Source organism: Pristiophorus japonicus, chromosome 5, assembly GCF_044704955.1.
Source record: "Pristiophorus japonicus isolate sPriJap1 chromosome 5, sPriJap1.hap1, whole genome shotgun sequence".
NCBI classification, from domain to species: domain Eukaryota; kingdom Metazoa; phylum Chordata; class Chondrichthyes; family Pristiophoridae; genus Pristiophorus; species Pristiophorus japonicus.
This window is the reverse complement of record NC_091981.1, coordinates 192101395-192126884: the sequence shown is the minus strand read 5'-3', so window position 1 is coordinate 192126884 and position 25490 is coordinate 192101395. Positions and strand designations below refer to the sequence as shown.

The 25490-nt window shown below is 44.9% G+C and overlaps 1 protein-coding gene across 1 annotated transcript in view; it reads left to right on the top strand.

Annotated features, from left to right (window-relative positions):
* LOC139263941 (adenylate cyclase type 1-like) overlaps nucleotides 1-25490 on the top strand; it is a 513151-nt gene that overhangs the window by 145875 nt on the left and 341786 nt on the right. The window contains exon 5 of the mRNA XM_070880028.1: nucleotides 21453-21580. Coding sequence (XP_070736129.1) covers nucleotides 21453-21580 — 128 coding nt within the window. The remainder of the gene's footprint in view (nucleotides 1-21452; nucleotides 21581-25490) is intronic.

Here is a 25490-nt window from a genome sequence, read left to right as displayed (position 1 = left end):
GGAAATCAGGGATAGTATTAAAGCCAAGGAAGTGGCATACAAATTGGCCAGAAATAGCAGCGAACCTGGGGACTGGGAGAAATTTAGAACTCAGCAGAGGAGGACAAAGGGTTTGATTAGGGCAGGGAAAATGGAGTATGAGAAGAAGCTTGCAGGGAACATTAAGACGGATTGCAAAAGTTTCTATAGATATGTAAAGAGAAAAAGGTTAGTAAAGACAAACGTAGGTCCCCTGCAGTCAGAATCAGGGGAAGTCATAACGGGGAACAAAGAAATGGCCAAGTACTTTGGTTCGGTATTCACGAAGGAGGACACAAACAACCTTCCGGTTATAAAAGGGGTCGGGGGTTCTAGTAAGGAGGAGGAACTGAGGGGAATCCTTATTAGCCGGGAAATTGTGTTGGGGAAATTGATGGGATTGAAGGCCGATAAATCCCCAGGGCCTGATGGACTGCATCCCAGAGTACTTAAGGAGGTGGCCTTGGAAATAGTGGATGCATTGACAGTCATTTTCCAACATTCCATTGACTCTGGATCAGTTCCTATAGAGTGGAGGGTAGCCAATGTAACCCCACTTTTTAAAAAAGGAGGGAGAGAGAAAACAGGGAATTATAGACCGGTCAGCCTGACATCGGTAGTGGGTAAAATGATGGAATCAATTATTAAGGATGTCATAGCAGTGCATTTGGAAAGAGGTGACATGATAGGTCCAAGTCAGCATGGATTTGTGAAAGGGAAATCATGCTTGACAAATCTTCTGAAATTTTTTGAGGATGTTTCCAGTAGAGTGGACAAGGGAGAACCAGTTGATGTGGTATATTTGGACTTTCATAAGGCGTTCGACAAGGTCCCACACAAGAGATTGATGTGCAAAGTTAGAGCACATGGGATTGGGGGTAGTGTGCTGACATGGATTGAGAACTGGTTGTCAGACAGGAAGCAAAGAGTAGGAGTAAATGGGTACTTTTCAGAATGGCAGGCAGTGACTAGTGGGGTACCGCAAGGTTCTGTGCTGGGGCCCCAGCTGTTTACACTGTACATTAATGATTTAGATGAGGGGATTAAATGTAGTATCTCCAAATTTGCGGATGACACTAAGTTGGGTGGCAGTGTGAGCTGCGAGGAGGATGCTGTGAGGCTGCAGAGCGACTTGGATAGGTTAGGTGAGTGGGCAAATGCATGGCAGATGAAGTATAATGTGGATAAATGTGAGGTTATCCACTTTGGTGGTAAAAACAGAGAGGCAGACTATTATCTGAATGGTGACAGATTAGGAAAAGGGGAGGTGCAATGAGACCTGGGTGTCATGGTACATCAGTCATTGAAGGTTGGCATGCAGGTGCAGCAGGCGGTTAAGAAAGCAAATGGCATGTTGGCCTTCATAGCAAGGGGATTTGAGTACAGGGGCAGGGAGGTGTTGCTACAGTTGTACAGGGCATTGGTGAGGCCACACCTGGAGTATTGTGTACAGTTTTGGTCTCCTAACCTGAGGAAGGACATTCTTGCTATTGAGGGAGTGCAGCGAAGGTTCACCAGACTGATTCCTGGGATGGCGGGACTGACCTATCAAGAAAGACTGGATCAACTGGGCTTGTATTCACTGGAGTTCAGAAGAATGAGAGGGGACCTCATAGAAACATTTAAAATTCTGACTGGGTTAGACAGGTTAGATGCAGGAAAAATGTTCCCAATGTTGGGGAAGTCCAGAACCAGAGGTCATAGTCTAAGGATAAGGGGTAAGCCATTTAGGACCGAGATGAGGAGGAACTTCTTCACCCAGAGAGTGGTGAACCTGTGGAATTCTCTACCACAGAAAGTTGTTGAGGCCAATTCACTAAATATATTCAAAAAGGAGTTAGATGAGGTCCTTACTACTAGGGGGATCAAGGGGTATGGCGAGAAAGCAGGAATGGCGTACTGAAGTTGAATGTTCAGCCATGAACTCATTGAATGGCGGTGCAGGCTAGAAGTGCCGAATGGCCTACTCCTGCACCTATTTTCTATGTTTCTATGTTTCTATCACATGGATGAATTACAGCTATTGTACATCCCTGTCCAGCGTAAAAATAAAACAGCAAGGGTGGCTCAACCGTGGCTAACAAGGGAAATTAGGGATAGTGTTAAATCCAAGGAAGAGGCATATAAATTGGCCAGAAAAAGCAGCAAACCTGAGGACTGGGAGAAATTTTGAATTGTGCCAGAGGAGTACTAAGGGTTTAATTAGGAAGGGGAAAATAGAGAATGAGAGTAAGCTTGCAGGGAACATAAAAACTGACTGCAAAAGCTTCTATAGATATGTGAAGAGCAAAAGATTAGTGAAGACTAATGTAGGTCCCTTGCAGTAAGAATCAGGTGAATTCATAATGGGGAACAAGGAAATGGCAGACCACTTGAAAAAATACTTTGGTTCTGTCTTCACTAAGGAAGACACGAATAACCTCCCGAAAATACTAGGGGACCGAGAGTCGAGCGAGAAAGAGGAACTGAGGGAGATCCTTATTAGTCAGGAAATGGTGTTAGGGAAACTGATGGGACTGAAGGCCGATAAATCTCTAAGGCCTGATAGTCTGCACCCCAGAGTACTTAAGGAAGTGGCCCTAGAAATAGTAGATGCATTGGTGGGCATTTTCCAACATTCCATGGACTCTGGATCAGTACCTATGGATTGGAGGGTAGCTAATGTAACCCCACTTTTAAAAAAAAAGGAGGGAGAGAGAAAACGGAATTATAGACTGGTTAGGCTGACATCGGTAGTGGGGAAAATGCTGGAATCAATTATTAAAAATGTAATATGCATAAATGTGAGGTTATCAACTTTGGTGGCAAAAACAGGAAGGCAGATTATTATCTGAATGGTGGCAGATTTGTAAAAGGAGAGGTGCAACGAGACCTGGATGTCATGGTACATCAGTCACTGAAGGTAGGCATGCAGGTACAGCAGGCAGTAGCAAATGGCATGCTGGCCTTCATAGCAAGAGGATTTGAGTATAGGAGCAGGGAGGTCTTACTGCAGTTGTACAGGGCCTTGATGAGACCATACCTTGAGTATTGTGTGCAGTTTTGTTCTCCTAATCTGAGGAAGGTTCACCAGACTAATTCCCGGGATGGCAGAACTGACATATGAAGAAAGACTGGATCGGCTAGGCTTATACTCACTGAAATTTAAAAGAATGAGAGTGGATCTCATAGAAACATATAAAATGAGGACGGGATACGACAGGTTAGATGCAGGAAGAATGTTCCCGATGTTGGGGAAGTCCAGAACCATTGGTCACAGTCTAAGGATAAGGGGTATGCCATAAAGGACCGAGATGAGGAGAAACTTTTTCACCCAGAGAGTGGTGAACCTGTGGAATTCTCTACAACAGAAATTTGTTGATGCCAGTTCGTTGGATATATTCAAGAGGGAGTTAGATGTGGCCCTTACGGCTGAGGGGATCAAGGGGTATGGAGAGAAAGCAGGAATGGGGTACTGAAGTTGCATGGTCAGCCATGATCATATTGAATGGCGGTGCAGGCTCGAAGTGCCGAATGGCCTGCTCCTGCACCTATTTTCTATGTTTCGAGATAGCACCCTTCACATTCTCAGGAGCTCCTAAAGCACCTCATAGCAAATGACGTACTTTTAAATTGTAGTCGCTGTTATAATGTAAGCAAATCCAATAGCTAATTTGTACACAGCAAGGCTCCACAAACAGCAATGAGATAAATGATCAATGTATCTGTTTTAGTGATGTCGATTGAATTATAAATGTTGGACATAATACCGGGGGAACAGGTTTGCTCTTCTTCAAATGGTGCCATGGGATATTTTACTTCCACCTGAGAGGGCAGATGGGGCTTCTGTTTAGCATCTGATCTGAAAGGCAGCACCTCTGGCAGTATCTCTCCTTACGTCTCTCAGGAGCCAACCTTTTCATTCTATTTTTATTCTCAAGCAATTCGGGAACTGTTTATTCCTTCAAGATGTATGTGTTGTGAGCATTTCCTGAAACGTGAGTATCAACTGGCATCATTTTTTTATACTTTTTCTGTGCTCAACATGGGGCACTGTAGGGCTGTGGACCACCCCATTTCAAGCACCCAGTGTTATCGGAACAGGAGAAGGCCATTCAACCCCTCAAGTTTACTCTGCCTTTCCATAGTAGCATTCTTGAAAGCTCCAATTGTCCTAGCATCCGTAAGCATTTGGGGGAGAGATTTTGATGTTTCTACTACCTTTTGTGTGAAAAGGTGCTTCTGACTTGCCTTCTCAATGGCTTAGCTCTAATTTTAAGCTTATGTCTCTTCATTTTTGAATCCTCCATCAGCGGAAATAGTTTCTCTGTATCTACCCTATTGAATCCTTTTAACATTTTAAAGACCTCGATCAGATCACTCCTTAATCTTCAATACTCAAGAGAATACAAGCCAAGTTTATGCAATCTGTCCTCATAATTTAACCCTCTAAGCCCCAGTATCATTCTGGTAACTCTGTACTGCACTGCATCCCTTCCAAAGCCAGTATATCCTTCCTGGGATGAAGTATTATCATCAAATACTCCCGGTCAGGTGTAGTAGAGCCAGATACAGGGTACAGTTCCATCTATTCTGTTCCAATAACATACTCAACCCCAACCTCAGAAGAACACCCTCTACTACACCAGTAAGACATTTGTATCTTCATCATCATAGGCGGTCCCTCGAACGAGGAAGACTTGCTTCCACATGGGTTCACAGATGTTTCAATGAAGGACCCGATATTTCAGTCCTGAACTCCGATTGAAGAGGTGGAAGATGCCTGTGTGTGGATTTTTTTAACGTGTGGTGACCGTTGCACATCAGCCACCACAAGGGCTTGATAGAGTGGTAAGGGGTAACCAGTACGACTGGAGACCTGCTCTGCTGCACGGACCTAGTGTGCACACATATCGCAGTGTGGGCAGGACTGTGCTGGCCCTGGGCCGTCGGCTCTTCTGGGCCCCATTGCCTCATTTGCCACACTACTGCCATGATTTCTCACCGCTCCTCAGCCACAAATATTCACCGCACCTCCGCCACAATCTCTCACCATTCCTCCGTCACGATCTCTCGCTGCTCCTCCGCCCAAACATTCGCCGCACCTCTGCCACGATCTCTCATCGCTCATCTGTCCCGACCTTCCCGCTCCTCCATTGTACCTGGGTCCCGCCGATGTTCCTGCCCACGTTCCAAATGGTGATCTGGATTTTGATGACGTCACCCAGTCACCACCCACTTTGAAACCATCGCACACTTGTAGCAGCTCGCGCTGGAAGCTGCAGTGTAATGCTCTTTTATCCTCCCAACCCTAACCTGCGAGAGACACCACCGCAGGCCGGGTTGACCCACAATGTTCAAGGGGCCCACGTTGCTCTTTTTTCCTCCTAACCTGCGATGGTGTCCTCTCACAGGTCGGGGTGGCCCATAAGATTTGTATTGATGCTTGGGGTCACTGGACACCAAGGGGCGCCACTGTCGGAGGTCATCGGGCTATACGCGCTTGTGTGTGGGCCCTGGTATATAAGAGCAAGTACCATGTCATGTGCGCACTTTGGGCAAGAATAAAGTTGAACCAGGTTTGCACCTGAGTGAGCTTACAGTAACAAGTCTTTCAAGTCATTATATACATTACATTTGGCGATGAGGTAATTTAAGAACCTTCACATGCACAATGGGCACCATTGGAATTCTGGAGCGATTCATGGATGGCGAGGATTGGGCGGAGTTTATCGACTGCTTGGATATGTATTTCGTGGCCAACAAAATGGAGGAATCTGGTGAAGCAGTTAGGCACAGGGCGGCTCTCCTCACTGTTTGTAGTCCAAAATTTATGGCCTCATAAAGAATCTTCTCTCGCCTGCACGTCCAACGGACAAAGAGTATGGGGATCTGTGCGCTCTGGTACGTGAACATCTCAAGCCAAAAGAGGGGATCATCATCTCACACTTTTGCTTCTACACACATGTTCGTGCTGAGGGCCAGGATGTGTCAGGATTCGTCTCCGACCTAAGACGTCCGGCTGAGCCGTGTAAGTTCGGAAACGGATTGGAAGACATGCTGCGAGATTTCTTCGTGATAGGCATCAACCATGATGTGATCCTTCGGAAATTATTGGCTGCAGGAATGCTGGATTTGAGCAAGGTCATCGCGACTGCCCAAGCATGCATGGCGACTAATGATAATTTAAGGCAGATATCATCGAAGAGTTGGTGCTCCACAGCAAGTACTGTAAACAAGATTGTGTCGTCGTCTGGCAGAGCTGCTTATGGCAGGGCCTACTGGACTGCTTATGTGAAACCTGTAGATGCTCAAAGTCCGCCAACTGGTACGAATCCGATTTCACCCTGTTGGTGTTGTGGGGCTATCTTCGGCCTCATCAGTGTCAGTTTAAACAGTACATCTGTAACGACTGTTCGAAAGTGGGGCATCTTCAGCGAATGTGCCCACAACTGAGCAAGCGTGCTGCTGCCCATCACATTGATGATGATGACTAGTCCAGTGCTGGCCCAGATATGCAACCCAAGATACCCGAGGAGGAAGTGTAAGGCCGATATTCGTTCCTGACCAAGAGCTAACCGATAATGGTTAATGTGAAGCTGAATGGTGTGCCTGTGTCAATGGAGCTGGACACAGGTGCGAGGCAGTCAATAATGAGCCAAAGGACATTCGACAAGCTGTGGGATACTGATGCTGTGAAGCTTAAGCTGAGTCCAGTCAATGCCAAGTTGCGTACATATACGAAGGAACTCATACCGGTGATTGGCAGTGCAGTAGACAAGATATCATATGATGGTGTGGTTCACGACTTACCATTATGGATCGTCCCAGGCAATGTTCCAGCGCTGTTCGGCGGGAATTGGCTCAAGAAAATCAAGTGGAACTGGAATGATATCAAAGCGTTGTCCTCGGTGGATGACACTTCGTGTGCTCAAGTGTTGAAGAAGTTTCCTTCTTTATTTGAACCGGGCATTGGCAATTTTACTGGAGCCAAGGTGCAGATTCACCTGAATTCTGATGCAAGACCTGTCTATCATAAAGCTCGGTCTGTTCCGTATATGATGAAGGAAAGGTCGAAATTGAGCTTGACAGACTCCAACGTGAATGGGTCATATCACCGGTCGACTTTAATGAATTGGCCAGTCCTATCATTCCTGTGTTAAAGAATGATGGCACTGTCAGGATCTGTGGAAACTACAAGGTTACGATAACCGATTTTCGAAACCGGATCAGTATCTGCTACCGAAGGCTGATGACCTGTGCGCCAAGCTAGCTGGTGGAAAGTCGTTCACTAAACTGGATCTGACATCGGCCTATATGACACAGGAGCTTATCGACACTTCAACGAAACTCACCTGCATCAACACCCATAAAGGACTGTTTGTCTACAACAGGTGTCCTTTTGGAATCCGTTCGGCTGCAGCCATATTTCAGAGAAACATGGAGAGTCTACTGAAGTCCGTTCCGTGAACCATTGTGTTTCTGGTCACAGGTCGTGATACTGCTGAGCACCTGAATAATCTTGAAGTCTTACATTGTCTGGACAAAATGGGACTCAGGCTGAAATGTTCGAAGTGTGTCTTCATGGCACCTGAAGTTGAATTCCTGGGGAGGAAGATTGCTGCTGATGGCATCAGGCTGACTGATTTGAAAACCAAGGCCATCAAAAATGCACCCAGACCTCAGAATGTGATGGAGCTGCATTCAATCCTTGGGCTACTCCAACTGCTTCGGTAATTTCTTACCCAGATTGAGCACTTTATTAGAGCCACTGCACATGCTGCTCAGAAAAGGTGACAACTGGTTCTGGGGTGTATCTCAAGATAGAGCTTTTGAGAAAACCAAGAATCTGCTCTGTTCGAACAAGCTGCTTGTTCATTATGACCCGTGTATCCTTGTATTGGCTTGTGATTCTTCTTCATATGGGGTTGGCTGTGTACACCAACAAGCAAATGAGTCGGGTAAGCTACAACCTGTTGCGTATGCTTTGAAAAGTTTGTCAAAGGCAGAAAGAGCTTACAATATGGTAGAAAAAGGAGCTTTGGCCTGTGTGTATGGGGTCAAAAAGATGCATCAGTATGGTCTTGGTCTTCGTTTTTAACTCGAGATGGATCACAAGCCACTCATTTCATTGTTCTCCGAAAACAAAGGTATTAATACCAATGCATCGTCCCGTATCCAGAGGTGGGTGTTGACATTGTCTGCCTATGATTATGTTATTCATCATAGACCTGGCACTGAGAATTGTGCCGATGCACTGAGTCGTCTGCCGTTGCCCAGACCTGAAGAGGAGATGCCTCAACTGCTGTTAGTAATGGATGCTTTTGAGAGTGAAGGAACTCCTGTCACTGCTCAACAAGTGAGGATCTGGACCAGCCATGATCCTATTTTGTTGGTTGTGAAATGTTGTGTCCTCAGTGGTGATTGGTCTGCAATACCTATGGAGATGTGTAATGAGACTAAACCTTACAACCGTCGCAAAGATGAACTATCCATTCAGTCAGATTGTTTAGTGTGGGGTAATCATGTTGTTATGCCTAAGAAAGACAGAGAAAAATTTGTGCACAGCACTCATCCTCGTATCGTCATGATAAAAGCCATTGCCAGGCTCATGTTTGGTGGCCTGGAATTGAATCTGATCTGGAATCATGTGTGCATCAGTGCAATACTTGCATGCAGCTAAGTAAAGCACCAGCGGAATCTCCGCTGAGTCTTTGGTCATGGCCATCTAAACCATGGTCGAGGATACACATCGATTTTGCGGGTGCTTTCCTGGGAAAGATGTTTTTTGTTGTTGTGGATGCATATTCAAAGTGGATAGGGTATTATTATGTCATCCAGTACGTCCACAGCTACTATTGAGAGCCTTTGTATCATGTTTGCAACTCATGGTTTGCCTGACATTGTTGTGAGCAATAACGGATCTTGCTTCATAAGTCTTGAATTTCAGGAGTTCATGAAACTCAATGGTATCAGGCATGTAAGGTCTGCTCCATTCAAACCTGTGTCTAATGGTCAAGCAGAGTGTGCGGTTCAAACGATCAAGCAAAGCATGAAACGTGTGACTCGGTTCACTGTAGTCTCGTTTGTCATGTATATTGCTTAGTTACAGGACAAGACCTCACACACTTACCAGGGTCTCCCCTGCTGAACTACTGATGAAGAGAAGCCTGGAGACCAAGCTTTCTCTTGTCCATCCTGATTTGAATGATCCCGTTTTTGTGCTGAATTATGGTCAAGGTCCAGAGTGTATATAAGAGCGAGTACCATGTTATGTGTGCATTTGGGCGCAAATAAAGTTGAACCAAGTTTGCACCTGAGTGAGCTTACAGTAACAAGTCTTGTGAATCATTATATACATTACACTTATTCCCATGCTGGCTATCCTGTAGGCTGTCTGAGTAAAATTGTTAATTAAAACTGGAATATGGTCAGGTTTGTGCAAGCTCCTCATGGCTGCTGAACTAGTTGAACATGAGGATGCTTTAATATTGATGAGAGGGTACAACCCTTAGTTTAACAAATGGTAATCTCTGTGGAGTCAATGGTGTTTTTTTAAGTCAGGGAAGGCCATAGGACTAAAATAACAACTGGGGTTGCATCTCCAGTTGATGCTGTATGTCAGTGTTTAACCATGATGTATGCAGATACCTAGAAAAAGAGGGCACCTGTGATGCTGGGTGAACTATAAAGGCCAGAGAGTCGGAGGAGGCTAGCTGGTGCAGAAGTTAAACAAAGAAGTAAGAAGAAATTGAAGTGGGATGTGACAGTCAAGTGGGTAAGTGATTGGCTGGTTGGTGAGTATTTGATATTTTATTTTGCATAGCAGTAAGAAACCTTTGGCATTGTTACAAATTAAGTTAATCTAAGGGTTAAGTCATGGCAGGAGAGACCAGACCAGTGTTATGCTCCTCCTGTGCTATGTGGGAAATCAGGGATATTACCAGTGTCCCTGACCACTACGTGTGCAGGAAGTGTATTCAGCTGCAGCTCCTGACAGGCAGCATTGCATCACTGGAGCTGCGGATGGATTCACTCTGGAGCATCTGCGCTGCTGAGGATGTCGTGAATAACTCGTTTAGTGGGTTGGTCACACCACAGGTAAAGGTTGCACAGCTAGATAGAGAATGGGTGACCATCAGGAAGACCAAGGGAAGGCAGGTAGTGCAGGGGTCCCCTGCGGTCACCTCATTCCAAAACAGATAGACCGTTTTGGGTACTGTTGAGGGAGGTGCCAAGTCCATGACACCAGGGTGACTCTGCTGCACAGGAGGGCAAGAAAAAGAGTGGGAGAGCTATAGTGATAGGGGATTCTATTTTAAGGGGAATAGATAGGATTTTCGGTGGCCGCAAAGGAAGGTAGGTTGCCTCCCTGGTGCAAGGGTCAATGATGTCTCGGAGCCGCTGCAGCGCATTCTGGAGGGGGAGGGTGAACATCCAGCTGTCGTAGTGCATATAGGTACCAACGATATAGGTAAAAAATGTGATGAGGTCCTACAAGCTGAATTTAGGTAGCTAGGAGCTAAATTTAAAAAGTAGGACCTCAAAAGTAGTAATCTCAGGATTGCCAGAAGTGCCACGTCCTAGTCAGAGCAGGAATTGCAGGATAGCTCCGATGAATACATGGCTTGAGCAGTGGTGCAGCAGGGAGGGATTCAAATTTCTGGGGCATTGGAACCGGTTCTGGGGGAGGTGGGCCCAGTACAAAGCGGACGGTCTGCATCTGGGCAGGACCGGAACCAATGTCCTAGGGGGAGTGTTTGCTAGTGCTGTTGGGGAGGAGTTAAACTAATATGGCAGGGGGATGGGAATCAATGCAGGGAGACAGAGGGAAACAAAAAGGAGACAAAAGCCAAAGACAGAAAGGAGATGAGGAAAAGTGGAGGGCAGAGAAACCCAAGACAAAAAACAAAAAGGGCCACTGTACAGCAAAATTCTAAAAGGAAAAAGGGTGTTAAAAAAAACAAGCCTGAAGGCTTTGTGTCTTAATGCAAGAAGTATCCGTAATAAGGTGGATGAATTAACTGTGCAAATAGATGTTAACAAATATGATGTGATTGGGATTACGGAGATGTGGCTCCAGGATGATCAGGGCTGGGAACTCAACATCCAGGGGTATTCAACATTCAGGAAGGATAGAATAAAAGGAACAGGAGGTGGGGTAGCATTGCTGGTTAAAGAAGAGATTAATGCAATAGTTAGAATGGACATTAGCTTGGATGATGTGGAATTTATATGGGTAGAACTGCAGAACACCAAAGGGCAAAAAACGTTAGTGTGAGTTGTGTACAGACCTCCAAATAATAGTAGTAATGTTGGGGAGGGCATCAAACAGGAAATTAGGGGTGCATGCAATAAGGGTGCAGCAGTTATAATGGGTGACTTTAATATGCACATAGATTGGGCTAATCAAACTGGAAGCAATACGGTGGAGGAGGATTTCCTGGAGTGCATAAGGGATGGTTTTCTAGACCAATATGTCGAGGAACCAACTAGAGGGGAGGCCATCTTAGACTGGGTGTTGTGTAATGAGAGAGGATTAATTAGCAATCTCGTTGTGCGAGGCCCCTTGGGGAAGAGTGACCATAATATGGTGGAATTCTGCATTTGGATGGAGAATGAAACAGTTAATTCAGAGACCATGGTCCAGAACTTAAAGAAGGGTAACTTTGAAGGTATGAGGCGTGAATTAGCTAGGATTGATTGGCGAATGATACTGAAGGGGTTGACTGTGGATGGGCAATGGCAGACATTTAGAGACCGCATGGATGAACTACAACAATTGTACATTCCTGTCTGTCGTAAAAATAAAAAAGGGAAGGTGGATCAACCGTGGCTATCAAGGGAAATCAGGGATAGTATTAAAGCCAAGGAAGTGGCATACAAACTGGCCAGAAATAGCAGTGAATCCGGAGACTGGGAGAAATTTAGAACTCAGCAGAGGAGGACAAGGGGTTTGATTAGGGCAGGGAAAATGGAGTACGAGAAGAAGCTTGCAGGGAACATTAAGACGGATTGCAAAAGTTTCCATAGATATGTAAAGAGAAAATGGTTAGTAAAGACAAACGTAGGTCCCCTGCAGTCAGAATCAGGGGAAGTCATAACGGGGAACAAAGAAATGGCGGACCAATTGAACAAGTACTTTGGTTCGGTATTCACTGAGGAGGACACAAACAACCTTCCGGATATAAGAGGGGTCAGAGGGTCTAGTAAGGAGGAGGAACTGAGGGAAATCCTTATTAGTCGGGAAATTGTGTTGGAGAAATTAATGGGATTGAAGGCCGATAAATCCCCAGGGCCTGATGGTCTGCATCCCAGAGTACTTAAGGAGGTGGCCTTGGAAATAGTGGATGCATTGACAGTCATTTTCCAACATTCCATTGACTCTGGATCAGTTCCTATCGAGTGGAGGGTAGCCAATGTAACCCCACTTTTTAAAAAAGGAGGGAGAGAGAAAACAGGGAATTATAGGCCGGTAAGCCTGACATCGGTAGTGGGTAAGATGATGGAATCACTTATTAAGGATGTCATAGCAGCGCATTTGGAAAGAGGTGACATGATGGGTCCAAGTCAACATGGATTTGTGAAAGGGAAATCATGCTTGACAAATCTTCTGGCATTTTTTGAGGATGTTTCCAGTAGAGTGGACAAGGGAGAACCAGTTGACGTGGTATATTTGGACTTTCAGAAGGCTTTCGACAAGGTCCCACACAAGAGATTAATGTGCAAAGTTAAAGCACATGGGATTGGGGGTAGTGTGCTGACATGGATTGAGAACTGGTTGTCAGACAGGAAGCAAAGAGTAGGAGTAAATGGGTACTTTTCAGAATGGCAGGCGGTGACTAGTGGGGTACCGCAAGGTTCTGTGCTGGGGCCCCAGCTGTTTACACTGTACATTAATGATTTAGACGACGGGATTAAATGTAGTATCTCCAAATTTGCGGATGACACTAAGTTAGGTGGCAGTGTGAGCTGCGAGGAGGATGCTATGAGGCTGCAGAGTGTCTTGGATAGGTTAGATTAGTGGGCAAATGCATGGCAGATGAAGTACAATGTGGATAAATGTGAGGTTATCCACTTTGGTGGTAAAAACAGAGAGACAGACTATTATCTGAATGGTGACAGATTAGGAAAAGGGGAAGTGCAACGAGACCTGGGTGTCATGGTACATCAGTCATTGAAGGTTGGCATGCAGGTACAGCAGGCGGTTAAGAAAGCAAATGGCATGTTGGCCTTCATAGCGAGGGGATTTGAGTACAGGGACAGGGAGGTGTTGCTACAGTTGTACAGGGCATTGGTGAGGCCACACCTGGAGTATTGTGTACAGTTTTGGTCTCCTAACCTGAGGAAAGACATTCTTGCTATTGAGGGAATGCAGCGAAGGTTCACCAGACTGATTCCCGGGATGGCGGGACTGACCTATCAAGAAATACTGGATCAACTGGGCTTGTATTCACTGGAGTTCAGAAGAATGAGAGAGGACCTCATCGAAACATTTAAAATTCTGACGGGTTGAGACAGGTTAGATGCAGGAAGAATGTTCCCAATGTTGGAAGTCCAGAACCAGGGGACACAGTCTAAGGATAAGGGGTAAGCCATTTAGGACCGAGATGAGGAGGAACTTCTTCACCCAGAGAGTGGTGAACCTGTGGAATTCTCTTCCACAGAAAGTTGTTGAGGCCAATTCACTAAATATATTCAAAAAAGAGTTAGATTTAGTCCTTACTACTAAGGGGATCAAGTGGTATGGTGAGAAATCAGGAATGGGGTCCTGAAGTTGCATGTTCAGCCATGAACTCATTGAATGGCGGTGCAGGCTAGAAGGGCCGAATGGCCTACTCCTGCACCTATTTTCTATGTTTCTATGAATTAACTGCACAGATAGCTGTTAACAGATATGATGTAATTGGGATTAAAGAGATATGGCTCCAGGGTAACAAAGGCTGGGAACTCAACATCCAGGGGTATTCAATATTTAGGAAGGATAGACAGGAAGGAAAATGAGGTGGGTTAGCGTTACTGGTTAAAGAAGCGATTAATGCAATAGTAAGGAAGGACATTAGTGTGGATGATGTGGAATCTATATGTGTAGAGCTGCGAAACACCAAAGGGCAGAAAACACTCGTGGGAGTTGTGTACAGACCACCAAACAGTAGTAGGGAAGTTGGGGACAGCATCAAAAAGAAAATTAGGGACGCGTGCAATAAGGGTATAGCAGTTATCATGGACGACTTTAATCTGCATATTGATTGGGGTAACCAAACTGGTAGCAATACTGTGGAGGAAGAGTTCGTGGAGTGTATAAGGGATGGTTTTCTAGACCAATATGTTGAGGAACCAATTAGAGAGCAGGGCATCCTAGACTGTGTCTTGTGTAATGAGAGAGAATTAATTAGCAATCTGGTCATGCGAGGCCCCTTGGTGAAGAGTGACCATAATATGGTAGAATTCTTCATTTAGATGGAGAGCGACACAGTTAATTACGAGACTAGGATCCTGAACTTAAAGAAAGGAAACTTCGACGGTATGAGACGTGAATTGGCTAGGATAGATTGGCAAATGATACTTAAAGGGTTGACGGTGGATAGGCAATGGCAGACATTTAAAGATCACCTGGATGAACTACAACAATTGTACATCCCTGTATGGCGTAAAAATATAAAAGGGAATGTGGCTCAACCGTGGCTAACAAGGGAAACTAGGGAAAGTGTTAAATCCAAGGAAGAGGCATATAAATTGGCCAGAAAAAGCAGCAAACCTGAGGACCGGGAGAAATTTAGAATTCAGAAGAGGAGGACAAAGGGTTTAATTAGGAAGGAGAAAATAGAGTATGTGAGTAAGCTTGCAGGGAACATAAAAACTGACTGAAAAAACTTCTATAGATATGTGAAGAGAAAAAGCTTAGTGAAGACTAATGTCAGAATCAGGTGAATTCATAATGGGGAACAAGGAAATGGCAGACCAATTAAAAAAATACTTTGGTTCTGTCTTCACGAAGGAAGACACGAATAACCTCCTGAAAATACGAAGGGACCGAGGGTCTAGCGAGAAGGGGGAACTGAGGGAAATCCTTATTAGTCAGGAAATGGTGTTAGGGAAATTGAAGGGACTGAAGACTGGTAAATCCCCAGAGCCTGATAGTCTGCATCCCAGAGTACTTAAGGAAGTGGCCCTAGAAATAATGGATGCATTGGTAGTCATTTTCCAACATTCCATGGACTCTTGATCAGTTCCTATGGATTGGAGGGTAGCTAATGTAACCCCACTTTTTAAAAAAGGTGGGAGATAAAAAAAACAGGGAATTATAGATCAGTTAGCTTGACATCGGTGGTGGGGAAGATGCTGGAGTCAATTATTCAAGATGCAATAGAAACGCATTTGGAAAGCAATGACAGGATCGGTCCAAGTCAGCATGGATTTATGAAAGGGAAATCATGCTTGGCAAATCTCGAGTTTTTTGAGGATGTAACTAATAGAATGGATAAGGGAGTACCAGTAGATGTGGTGTATTTGGACTTTCAAAAGGCTTTTGACAAAGTCCCACACTGAGATTAGTGTGCAAAATTAAGGCACATGGTATTGGGGGTATGTATTAACGTGGATAGAGAAATCATTGGCAGACAGGAAACAATGAGTGGGAATAAACGGGTCCTTTTCAGAATGGCAGGCAGTGACTAGTGGGGTGCCGTAGGGTTCAGAGCTGGTACATCAGCTATTTACAATATACATTAATGATTTAGACAAAGGAATTGAATGTAATATCTCCATGTTTGCAGATGATACTAAGCTGGATGGCAGTGCAAGCTGTGAGGAGGATGCTAAGAGGCTGCAGGGGCACTTGGACAGGTTAGGTGAATGGGCAAATGCATGGCAGATGCAGTATAATGTGGGTAAATGTGAGGGGATCAACTTTGGTGGCAAAAACAGGAAGGCAGATTATTATCTGAATGGTGATAGATTAGTAAAAGGGGAGCTGCAACGAGACCAAGGTGTCATGGTATATCAGTCATTGAAGGTAGGCATGCAGGTACAGCAGGCAGTAAAGAAAGCAAATGGCATGCTGTCCTTCATAGCGAGAGGATTTGAGTATAGGAACAGGGAGGTCTTGCTGCAGTTGTACAAGGCCTTGGTGAGACCACACCTTGAGTATTGTGTGCACTTTGGTCTCCTAATCTGAGGAAGGATGTGCTTGCTATTGAGTGAGTGCAGCGAAGGTTCAGCAGACTGATTCCCGGGATGGCAGGACTGACATATGAGGAAAGGCTGGATCGGCTAGGCTTATACTCACTGGAATTTAGAAGAATGAGAGAGGATCTCATAGAAACGTGTAAAATTCTGATGTTACTGGACAGGTTAGATGTAGGAAGAATGTTCCCGATGTTGGGCAAGTCCAGAACCAGGGGTCACAGTCTAAGGATAAGGGGTAAGCCATATAGGACCGAGATGAGGAGAAACTTTTTCACCCAGAAAGTTGTGAACCTGTCGAATTCTCTGCCACAGAAAGTTGTTGAGTCCAGTTCGTTGGACATGTTCAAAAGGGAGTTAGATGTGGCCCTTTTATGGCTAAAGGGGTCAGGGGGTATGGAGATAAGGCTGGGGTGGGGTACAGAGGTTGAATGATCAGCCATGATCATATTGAATAGCAGTGCAGGCTCGAAGGGCCGAATGGCATTCTCTTGCACCTATTTTCTGTGTTTCTATGTTTCTAACTGCACACCAGCTAGCCAACCAGCCTGTTGCTGATTTTAAAAGTTTATAGAGGTGATGTTCAGATGTTACTCCTTGGCTACAGCAGTCATCCAGGAGCTGCGGCATTCCGAGTTTGTGTTCCAGTTGAGGCACAGCTTTCTTTAACACTGTTCGTTGCTGAGGTTCAAGCAAGGGGCACGCCGGCGGTCCTCGGGGTTGATTGAGTCTTGAAGGTCTGCCTCTTATACCTTCCAACCTCTCAGACTGCAGTCTCCTGCTGTTTCTCCCAATGTCTAGCAAACAGAGATCAATCTCCTGCTCTGCTCATCACTGCTCCCTCTGGTGTTCTTACACGTGCTTTAGTTGTGCACTATTAATGCAATGTGTGACTCATGTAAATGCTGAGTAAATTTGCATATTTCATGTTAATTGATGTTTGACATGCAGAAAACAGAATTAACAAGATCAATGGATTAATAAGTATTGCACCTATTTACACCCAGGAACAATTTTAGGAGTGTGGGCAAAAGTTAAGCCGCCGATTTTAACTCGGGGTGGTAGTGGTGTGGGTGGGAGCCGAAGTGAGCAGCAAAGCGTTCCATCTCTGTCAGCCTGCGGTCCAGAGCTCTCAACTCCCGGGCCTCATCTGCATAAAATTAATCAATTTCCTGCCCGCATCTGGCAAAAAGTGGCAGCAGAATGTTGGACGGCAGGATGCTGCCACCGGTGACCGAAGGAACTCAGATAAGTCGCTGAAAGAGGGTTTGGGAGGACCTTGTGATTGGTGGAGGGGTAAAGCCTAGGCTAGGGAAAGAGTAAACTCCTATTCCTCCTAGCTCCACAAAGAAAGCAAAAAAAAAGTTAAAACACTTACTATTTCAGGTCTTTTATGACCTGACTCCTCTTCCCACGAGGTTAGCCTGGGGGGAAAGCCAAAATGGTTGCTCTGTGCAGACCTCAAGTTACAATAGCAGTGGGGCCTCGATGACATCATCAATGCCCGATCTGCATTTTAAAGAAGGACCCCATCGGTTTCCAGCAGGTGTCCTTCCCAATAATCCAGAAGAACAGATTAAAATTGAAACCTGTGGATAGAGAACCTCTCCTTGGTGAGAATGTCAATTTCTGCTGGGTGGTTAGGATTAAAATCTCTCCTTTAGTGTCTCTAATAAACACTCTTTTTTCTAGTGCTCAGAGCAAATTAAGCCCCCAGGTATATTATCTTTTGAGATTATTTAAACAGCTCGGAGGAAGAAAAATGCACTGAATTGCCCCGAGTATAAAGGCCTTGATCGTAACCTCCCAACAATGAGCAGAATAAAGTTAAAAAGTAAAATGCGCGGAACGTGACCCCAACCTGCCGCATACGAGCCCACCACTTGTTTAAGGCAGCGCATATGTGGACATTCGAGAAGTGGGATGCTTAATTAACATATTTAAATCGACTCCCACAGTGCAATTGGGAGCCCGATTTGAAATTTACTGCTGCTATGCGGGTTTACCAGGGGTCGAAAAATCCAGCCGTGAAAGGGAGGCGGGAGCTTTCGGCTCCCCAAGGCTCTTTCAGCACTCCCTGTTGGCAGGAGGAGCAGAGTGCTTCCCCAGGCCCCTCAAGGAAGCCTTCGGCCTCCCTCAGCCCCAGTTGCCAGCCTCACCTTCCCCGCCACCCCTCCCCCCAGCCTAGATTGCTAATCTACCCTCTCCTGATTATCAGGGACTGTCCCCAAGGGTCCTCCTGCCACCAGTGTCCCTCCCTCATGCTGGCTAGGCTGCCCATTAAGTTCGGCCGGATCTTAACGTCTTCAGTTTTGTCGACTTCTTCAGACATTTTCGGCCTCACCGTACCCTCCCTACTTTCTCGTAAATATTGGGGCCAAAGAATACTCTGGCAATATATGGCATGATGGATAAGATTGGACAGCAATCATAGAATGGGATGGGAGGTGCGCGGCAGACAAACTAAGGTGATCATGCATGAGAATGCGACTAGAACAATTTATATTATCACAATTAGCGGAAGATTAGATCTGGGTTCGCACCCACCTCTCTCATGGAAATATAAGGCTGTTACAAGATTGTGAATGGGTCAAGTGAAGGCATCATTCACGAAGAGAGAATTCTATTCACGATAACAATTATCAGAAAATTCCGCCAACCGATCTCATCATTTTTATAACAGTGTACACTTTGGTCCTTTATTTGTAGAACTAATTTTCCCAATAACTTACCAGTAACCAGAGCTGCCTTAAAGTTGATGTTAGTGAATAGTTAATAGAGTTTCTCTTTTACGTCTCATAAGCAAATGCATGATACTGATTATCGGAGAGTGTATTACAGGCTTTTTTCTATTGCTGTTAAACTCAGATTACTTGCTGTCTGGATATTAAATTGTATCCCCAAGGGAGAGCACTTATATCTAGTATTATTGAGGGTGCTCAATGCCTGGCAGGTATCCCCAATCTATGATATAGAACTGATTCAAGATGCTGTTAACTAAACACAAATGGAATAAAAGCAGTGACTCAAAGCAGACAGGTAAAGAGACTAACAAGCTATCTATTGATGGTTTTCGTCATGTGATAAAATCTCTGCTTGACAATAAGGATTTTCAAGCCTCATTAGATATTTTCGTGATTGTTGCTATAATGTTCAACCTAAAAATCTAAAATAATCTTCATGGAGAAAGATTTCCCATGTGTGCTTTGTGTAGCAAAATCTTTAGAAAAAGAAAAGCTAATTTTCCCTGATCCCTTGTTATTAAAAATTATAAAATAGAATTTAAGAAACTACAGACTGTCTTTGTAAATCATTGTGTGCTCTGAATAAATGGGATTACTATTCAATTACACTTAGTGCAGATTAAATCTTCCATTGCACCTACATTTAGTTAAAGCCAGGAGCTCTAAGTGTAACAAAGCACTGCCTGAAATGCAGCAAGACGTACTTATTCAATAAAAAATGCACAACAGCTTAATCAGAAGAAAAGCATAGGCCTCATTCTCTGAGGCCAGGCAGAAGGCATGAGCAAAGTAAACTCTTGGAGCTGGGGAGGGGGTCAGCATCAGGACTAGGAAAGGCAGGAAGATAACAAAAACCAACCAGAGAGCTTAGAACAGGGAATCTGTATGGGAGAGTTTATGTCCAGGCAGCCAAAATTAAAGTCTTTGGAAAGTGAATTTATTTCCTATAAGCATCACAGAAAAACAAGGTGGAGGACAGAGTTGAAAGGGAGACTCCAGAACCTCACTGTGCATCGTTACCTATTAGCCACAGACTACAGTTACATCATTACAGGCAACTCTTTACATACAGGACTTCCATTACAATTGTTCACATAATAGGTTTTAGTGTTAACTGCTGACATAAAATCATCACAATAGGATATGAAGTGCACATGTAAACATAGGCCGGGAGTTTCCACTGCATTTGTGCGCAGAGGCACAAGTTATCTGAACGCAAACCGATTATGTGACTTAACAGATCATGGAATTTGGGGCGATAGTGAGTTACCCGTGTAACTACAATTCGCTCAAGTCTTCTTGATCTTTCACATCAAAACTGCCCATGCCCAAATTCTTAAATGCGAGTATCCTCCAATTGAACTTGTTCGAGGGTCTCTGAACATTGTAACCAGACTTTCAGATACAGCACAAAACAGTCATTTTTACAGTGTTTTATTGCAATTTTTGAACATTTTTAAAAAATTCCTCACTGAAACCTGTTCTGTTTTTGATGTTTCCGCTGGTTTCCGCTGATTTCCACCATTTTACGGTTACGCATATTCTAATGAGATTGGGATGATACTTGGACATAACTTGACATCAGCAAAATGGGTGCAACATTCAGCGCCATTTCAGTAAGTTTTGGATTGCACCCAAGGAGGATACGCCACACATAGGGTATTGTGTGAAATGTACGCTGGGATGTTCCTAGCTGCTTGGAGTTCTGGGCCTAGATTTTCATCTGCAGTTATGCTGGCTCCTTGTTGTAACTCTAAAAGATTGGATCAGAGGCTACTTCACCAGCACCCCTTTCATCCCTGCCACCTTTGAGATTTTTCAACGGAAGTGATGTCGGGAATAGCAGCAATGCACCTTATATGGACAGGCGTATAATATCTGATGAACTTCCTTTCATTTGCACCTTCGCAACCATGGGATCTTTGAACATGACTGTGCATTCCTGACATCCAGGGTTGCTTGGGCATTGGAGTGCATAATGGATTTAAAAATTGAAGGATTGTTTTCGTCTGTACAACATATTTCACCGGTTAAGACAGTAGTTTAAAAAAATGTATAATTTTTTCTTTGCCAATTCTGGGGAGTCAGGCTCAAGGCCTGCAGTGGCCATTTTCTGCCCCCCCTCCCAGGTGGGTTCTTCAACAAAAACTGGGGAGTAAGCCTAACTTGTGCTAAAAACCTGATCACGGAACATCTGTCTTGAATCCACCAAGGTGGTAAACCCTGGCTCTGATTTCCAAATGGTAGTTATGGCAAAGTTACTGTATGTCAGTAAGTGACTTAAAAAATATATTTAAAGAAAAACAATATTAAGCAGTTTATTCAGATAAAGGCGAAACATCATTAAAGTTTTTGTGATTTTAATTATAGTTTGATTTCATTCAATCGGTTTGATTCTTACATGCTCTGCTTTCATATGTCAATTCTGCAAATACTTTTTTGAAGAATCTACACAAAATCTAGTAGGGTTATAGTTTAATTTCTTAAATATAGTGTTACATATCTTTCTTTCTCTCTCTCTGGCAGGAGAACCACTGTCGAAGGATTAAAATCCTTGGGGATTGCTATTATTGTGTATCAGGTCTTACTCAACCGAAAACTGACCACGCTCATTGCTGTGTTGAAATGGGATTAGATATGATTGACACAATCACGTAAGTAATTCATCTTCAAAGGAGAATATTATCTTGTGTCAGTATTAATCACAATTTTTGAAAATAAATAAAAGGCACAAGTACTTCAATCCAGACGCTTAACTGCTAATCATGGTTATTAGCAGTTCCCAGAGGTTGATAATTGCTTTTCTAAATATGAATGAATAACAGGAACTTGTAACAATAGCATAATTGAGTGTCTGTCAGTAATATATCAGATCTTTAATGGTAGCACAGAGAGATTACAAGGTGAATATATATTTTTTGCTGAAGTCGCATTTAACAAAGCTAAATTAATGTTGTCCTTCCTGACCTAGGCCCTGCGATTCAGATTTCTGCAGATTTCTGGCTACCCAGCTTTGGCAGTAAAGTAGCTTACTTACCAATCACAAAATGACCTCAAATCAGGTCTTGACCTGGCCCAGTTGTAACTGCTGCCTGTAGGGAGATAAGCCTGATCCTGACCCTCATCAGCCTAGCGATGGAGGCAGTCCAGTAAGAGAGTTTCGACCCAACGTGCCTGAGCCGGCTCTTTGAAAGAGCTGTCCAATTAGTCCACTCTGCTCTTTCCCCACAGCCATGCATTGTTTTTCCTTTGCTAGTATATATACAATTCCCTTTGGGAAGTTATTGTTGAGTCTGCTTCCAGCAACCTTTCAGGCAGTGCATTCCAGATCATAAAAAATGCTCTCCTCATGTCGCCTCTGGTTCTTTTCTAATAACTTAAATTCTGTCCTCTGGTTACCGACCTTCCTGCCAGTGGAAACAGTTTCTCCCTATTTATTCTATCAAAACCCTTCATAATTTTGAACTCCTCTATTAAATCTCCCCTCGCCTCTCCACATAACAGAAGTCCCTCATCCCTGCACACTTTCTAAGGCCTTGGCATCCTTCCTAAAGTGTGACGCCTAGCATTGGACACAATATTCCAGCTGAGGCCTAACCAGTGATTTATTAAGTTTTAGCACAACTTCCTTGTTCTTGTACTCTATGGCCCCGATATTTATGGGGATGTGGGGAGGGTGCGGGGAAGGCCAAAAATGGCTAAAGAGCCCAAACTTACAGGCAGGACGCATTATCATTTTTATCTTCCATTTTCTGCCTGACTGCCAGCCAAATTGACAGCCTGGCTGGCGACTAAAAGAGGAAACCAGTGACAGATGGCAAAAGACAGTCCCCAAGGGGGGAAGTTTGGCCATCATGACTTAGAATGAAGAGAGAGAGAGAGGCTGCGATCGGCAGAGGGGCGGTTGAAGGCTTCCTTGAGGGGCCTGGCGGAGCACTCCTGCTCCTCCTGGCCCACAAGAAGTGCTGAGAAAGGCATTTACCTGGTGCTATCAGCAGTTCCCGCCTCCCTTTCACTGTCGAGTTTCCCAACCGCGGGAAACATGTGGCAGCAGTGAATTTTAAATTGTGCTCCAAGTTGCACTGTGGGAGGCCTGATTTAAATATGTTAATAAGTTGTCCCTCTTTGATATCCTATGCTGTAAAAAAATGTTTGATGTGTTGGGGTCACATTCCTAATATTTAACTCTTTAAAGCCCCCACCCAGAAACTCTACCGCCCTTCGTGGGGGTCGGGGTGGGGGGGAGGTGGGAACGGTTAATATCGAGGCATATGCCTCTATTTATAAAGCCAGGTATCCTGTGTGCTTTTTTTAAACAGCCATATCAAATTGTCCTGCCATCTTCAAAGATTTGTGTACATACAACCCAGGTCTCTCTCTTCCTGTACCATTCAGTTTATTTTGCCTTGCCTCATTCTTCCTTCCATCATTTCACACTTCACTGCATTAAACTTCATCTGCCATGTGTCTGCCCATTTTGTCAGTCTGTCGATGGACTAGAAATTGGAGGACGATTTCGGCTAATAAATGACGGCCGCCTCACTTCTGCAGGCAGGTCCCATGGCGGCCACGAGGGTGTGTCTGCGCTCGCTAGGGATATGTATCTTGGCAGGGGGATGGGAAGGAAGTAAAGCTGAAATTGGAAAGCAAGAATGTAGAAAGTGAAACGAGGATTAGTAAGTAGTAATCAAAGAGGTCTTCCTGTGCTAAATGGTATATTCTTCAATGCAAGGAGTACAGCGAATAAGGCGGAAGAGCTGAGAGCACAGGTAGACACTTGGGCGTATGATATTATAGCCATTACAGAGACATGGCTGAAAGAAGGGCAGGTTTAGCAACCAAATATTCCTGGTTACAGGATTTTTAGACAAGACAGAGAGGGGGTAAAAAGGGAAGGTGGGTCACGGTATTGATTAAAGAAACCATTACAGCTGTGAGGATGGATGATATGGTAAAGGGATCATCAAATGAGGCCATATGGGTCGAACTGAAAAATAAAAAAGGGGCGATCACACTGCTGGACATGCATTACGGACCCCCAAAAAGTGGGATGGAGATTGAAGAGCAAATATGTAGGCAAATTTCTGTGAAGTCCAAAAACCATAGGGCAGTAATAGTAGGGGATTTTAATTGTCCAAATATTGGGCCCAAGTTTCCACATGATTCGCGCCTGATTTTGAGGAGCAACTGGTGGAGAACGGACTATTTTAGAAATCGCAATTCTCCACATTTTTTTTTCTGCAGTTCTAGTCAGGTAGAACAGTTCTAGTTTAGAACAGAATTTTTTCTTCAAAAGGGGGCGTGTCCGGCCACTGACGCCTGATTCGAAAGTTTCCACAGTGAAAATGTACTCCAAACTAAAGTAGAATGGAGCCAGTGAAGATTTTTGTAGAACTGAAAAAACCTGTTCTACACATTAAAAAATCAGGCGCAGGTTACAAATTAGGCGCCCAGAACGAGGTGGAGGGGGGGGGAAGGGAACTCATTAAATTTGACAATAAATCCTTATTTATACTTCTACAAATATTATACAAATAAATCCAACCTGAATAAACATTTATAAGCCAAGAAAAGATTAAATAAACCATCTTCCTACCTGTGTGAAAGTGCTTCAGCCAGGGAGAATTCTGCAGCTGTTCGTGCCGCTGAGCGAGAGGGGGAGAGAGAGAGAGAGAGAGAGCGAGAGGGGAGGGAGGGAGGGAGAGAGAGAGGGGAGGGAGAGAGAGAGAGAGAGGAAGGGAGGGGGGGTCGGGGGAGCGGGTGTCGGGTCGGGGGGGGTAGAGGGGGAGCGGGCCTCGGGTCGGGGCTGGGGGGGGCGGGGGGAGCGGGTGTCGGGTCGGGGCGGGGGGGGGGGAGCGGGTCTCGGGTGTTGGGTCGGGGCGGGGGGGGGGGAGAGCGGGTGTCTGGTCGGGTCTGGTCGGCGGGGGTGGGGGGGGTGGTGGAGCGAGTGTCGGGTCTGGTTCTGGTCGGGCGGGGAGCAGGAGCTGGCCGTGGGAGGAGCCTCATTCACGCAGCCCCAGTGAGGCCATTGGGCCAGGGCTAGGGGCTGCGTGCTTCGGGCCCCTCCCACACAGTTCGGCGCCTGGAGCTACTGCACTTGCGTGCCGACTGTAGCGCGCATGTGCAGAGGTCCCGGCACTGTTTTCAGCGCAGGGACCTGGCTCCGCGCCCCCCACAGCTCGTGCTGGCTGCGCCGAGTGCCACAGGACCTGTAAGTCGGTGGAGACTACCGAGGATTTTTTTAGGCGCCGTTTTAGGCGCGAAATACGGGCGCCCAGTTCGGAGAGGCGCCCGTTTTTTTTCTTGTGGAAACTTGGGCCCATTGATTGGGACAAATATAGTGTGAAGGGTATAGAGGGTGAGGAATTCTTAAAATGCATTCAACAGAACTTTTTTAGTCAGTATGTAACAAGCCCAACACTGATTCTGGATTTAGTTTTGGGGAATGAAGCTGAGCAGGTGGAAGGGGTATTAGTGGGAGAACACTTGCGTACCAATGACCATAATTCAGTCAGATTCAAGGTAGTTAGGGATAAGGACAAGGATAGACTAGGAATAAAAGTC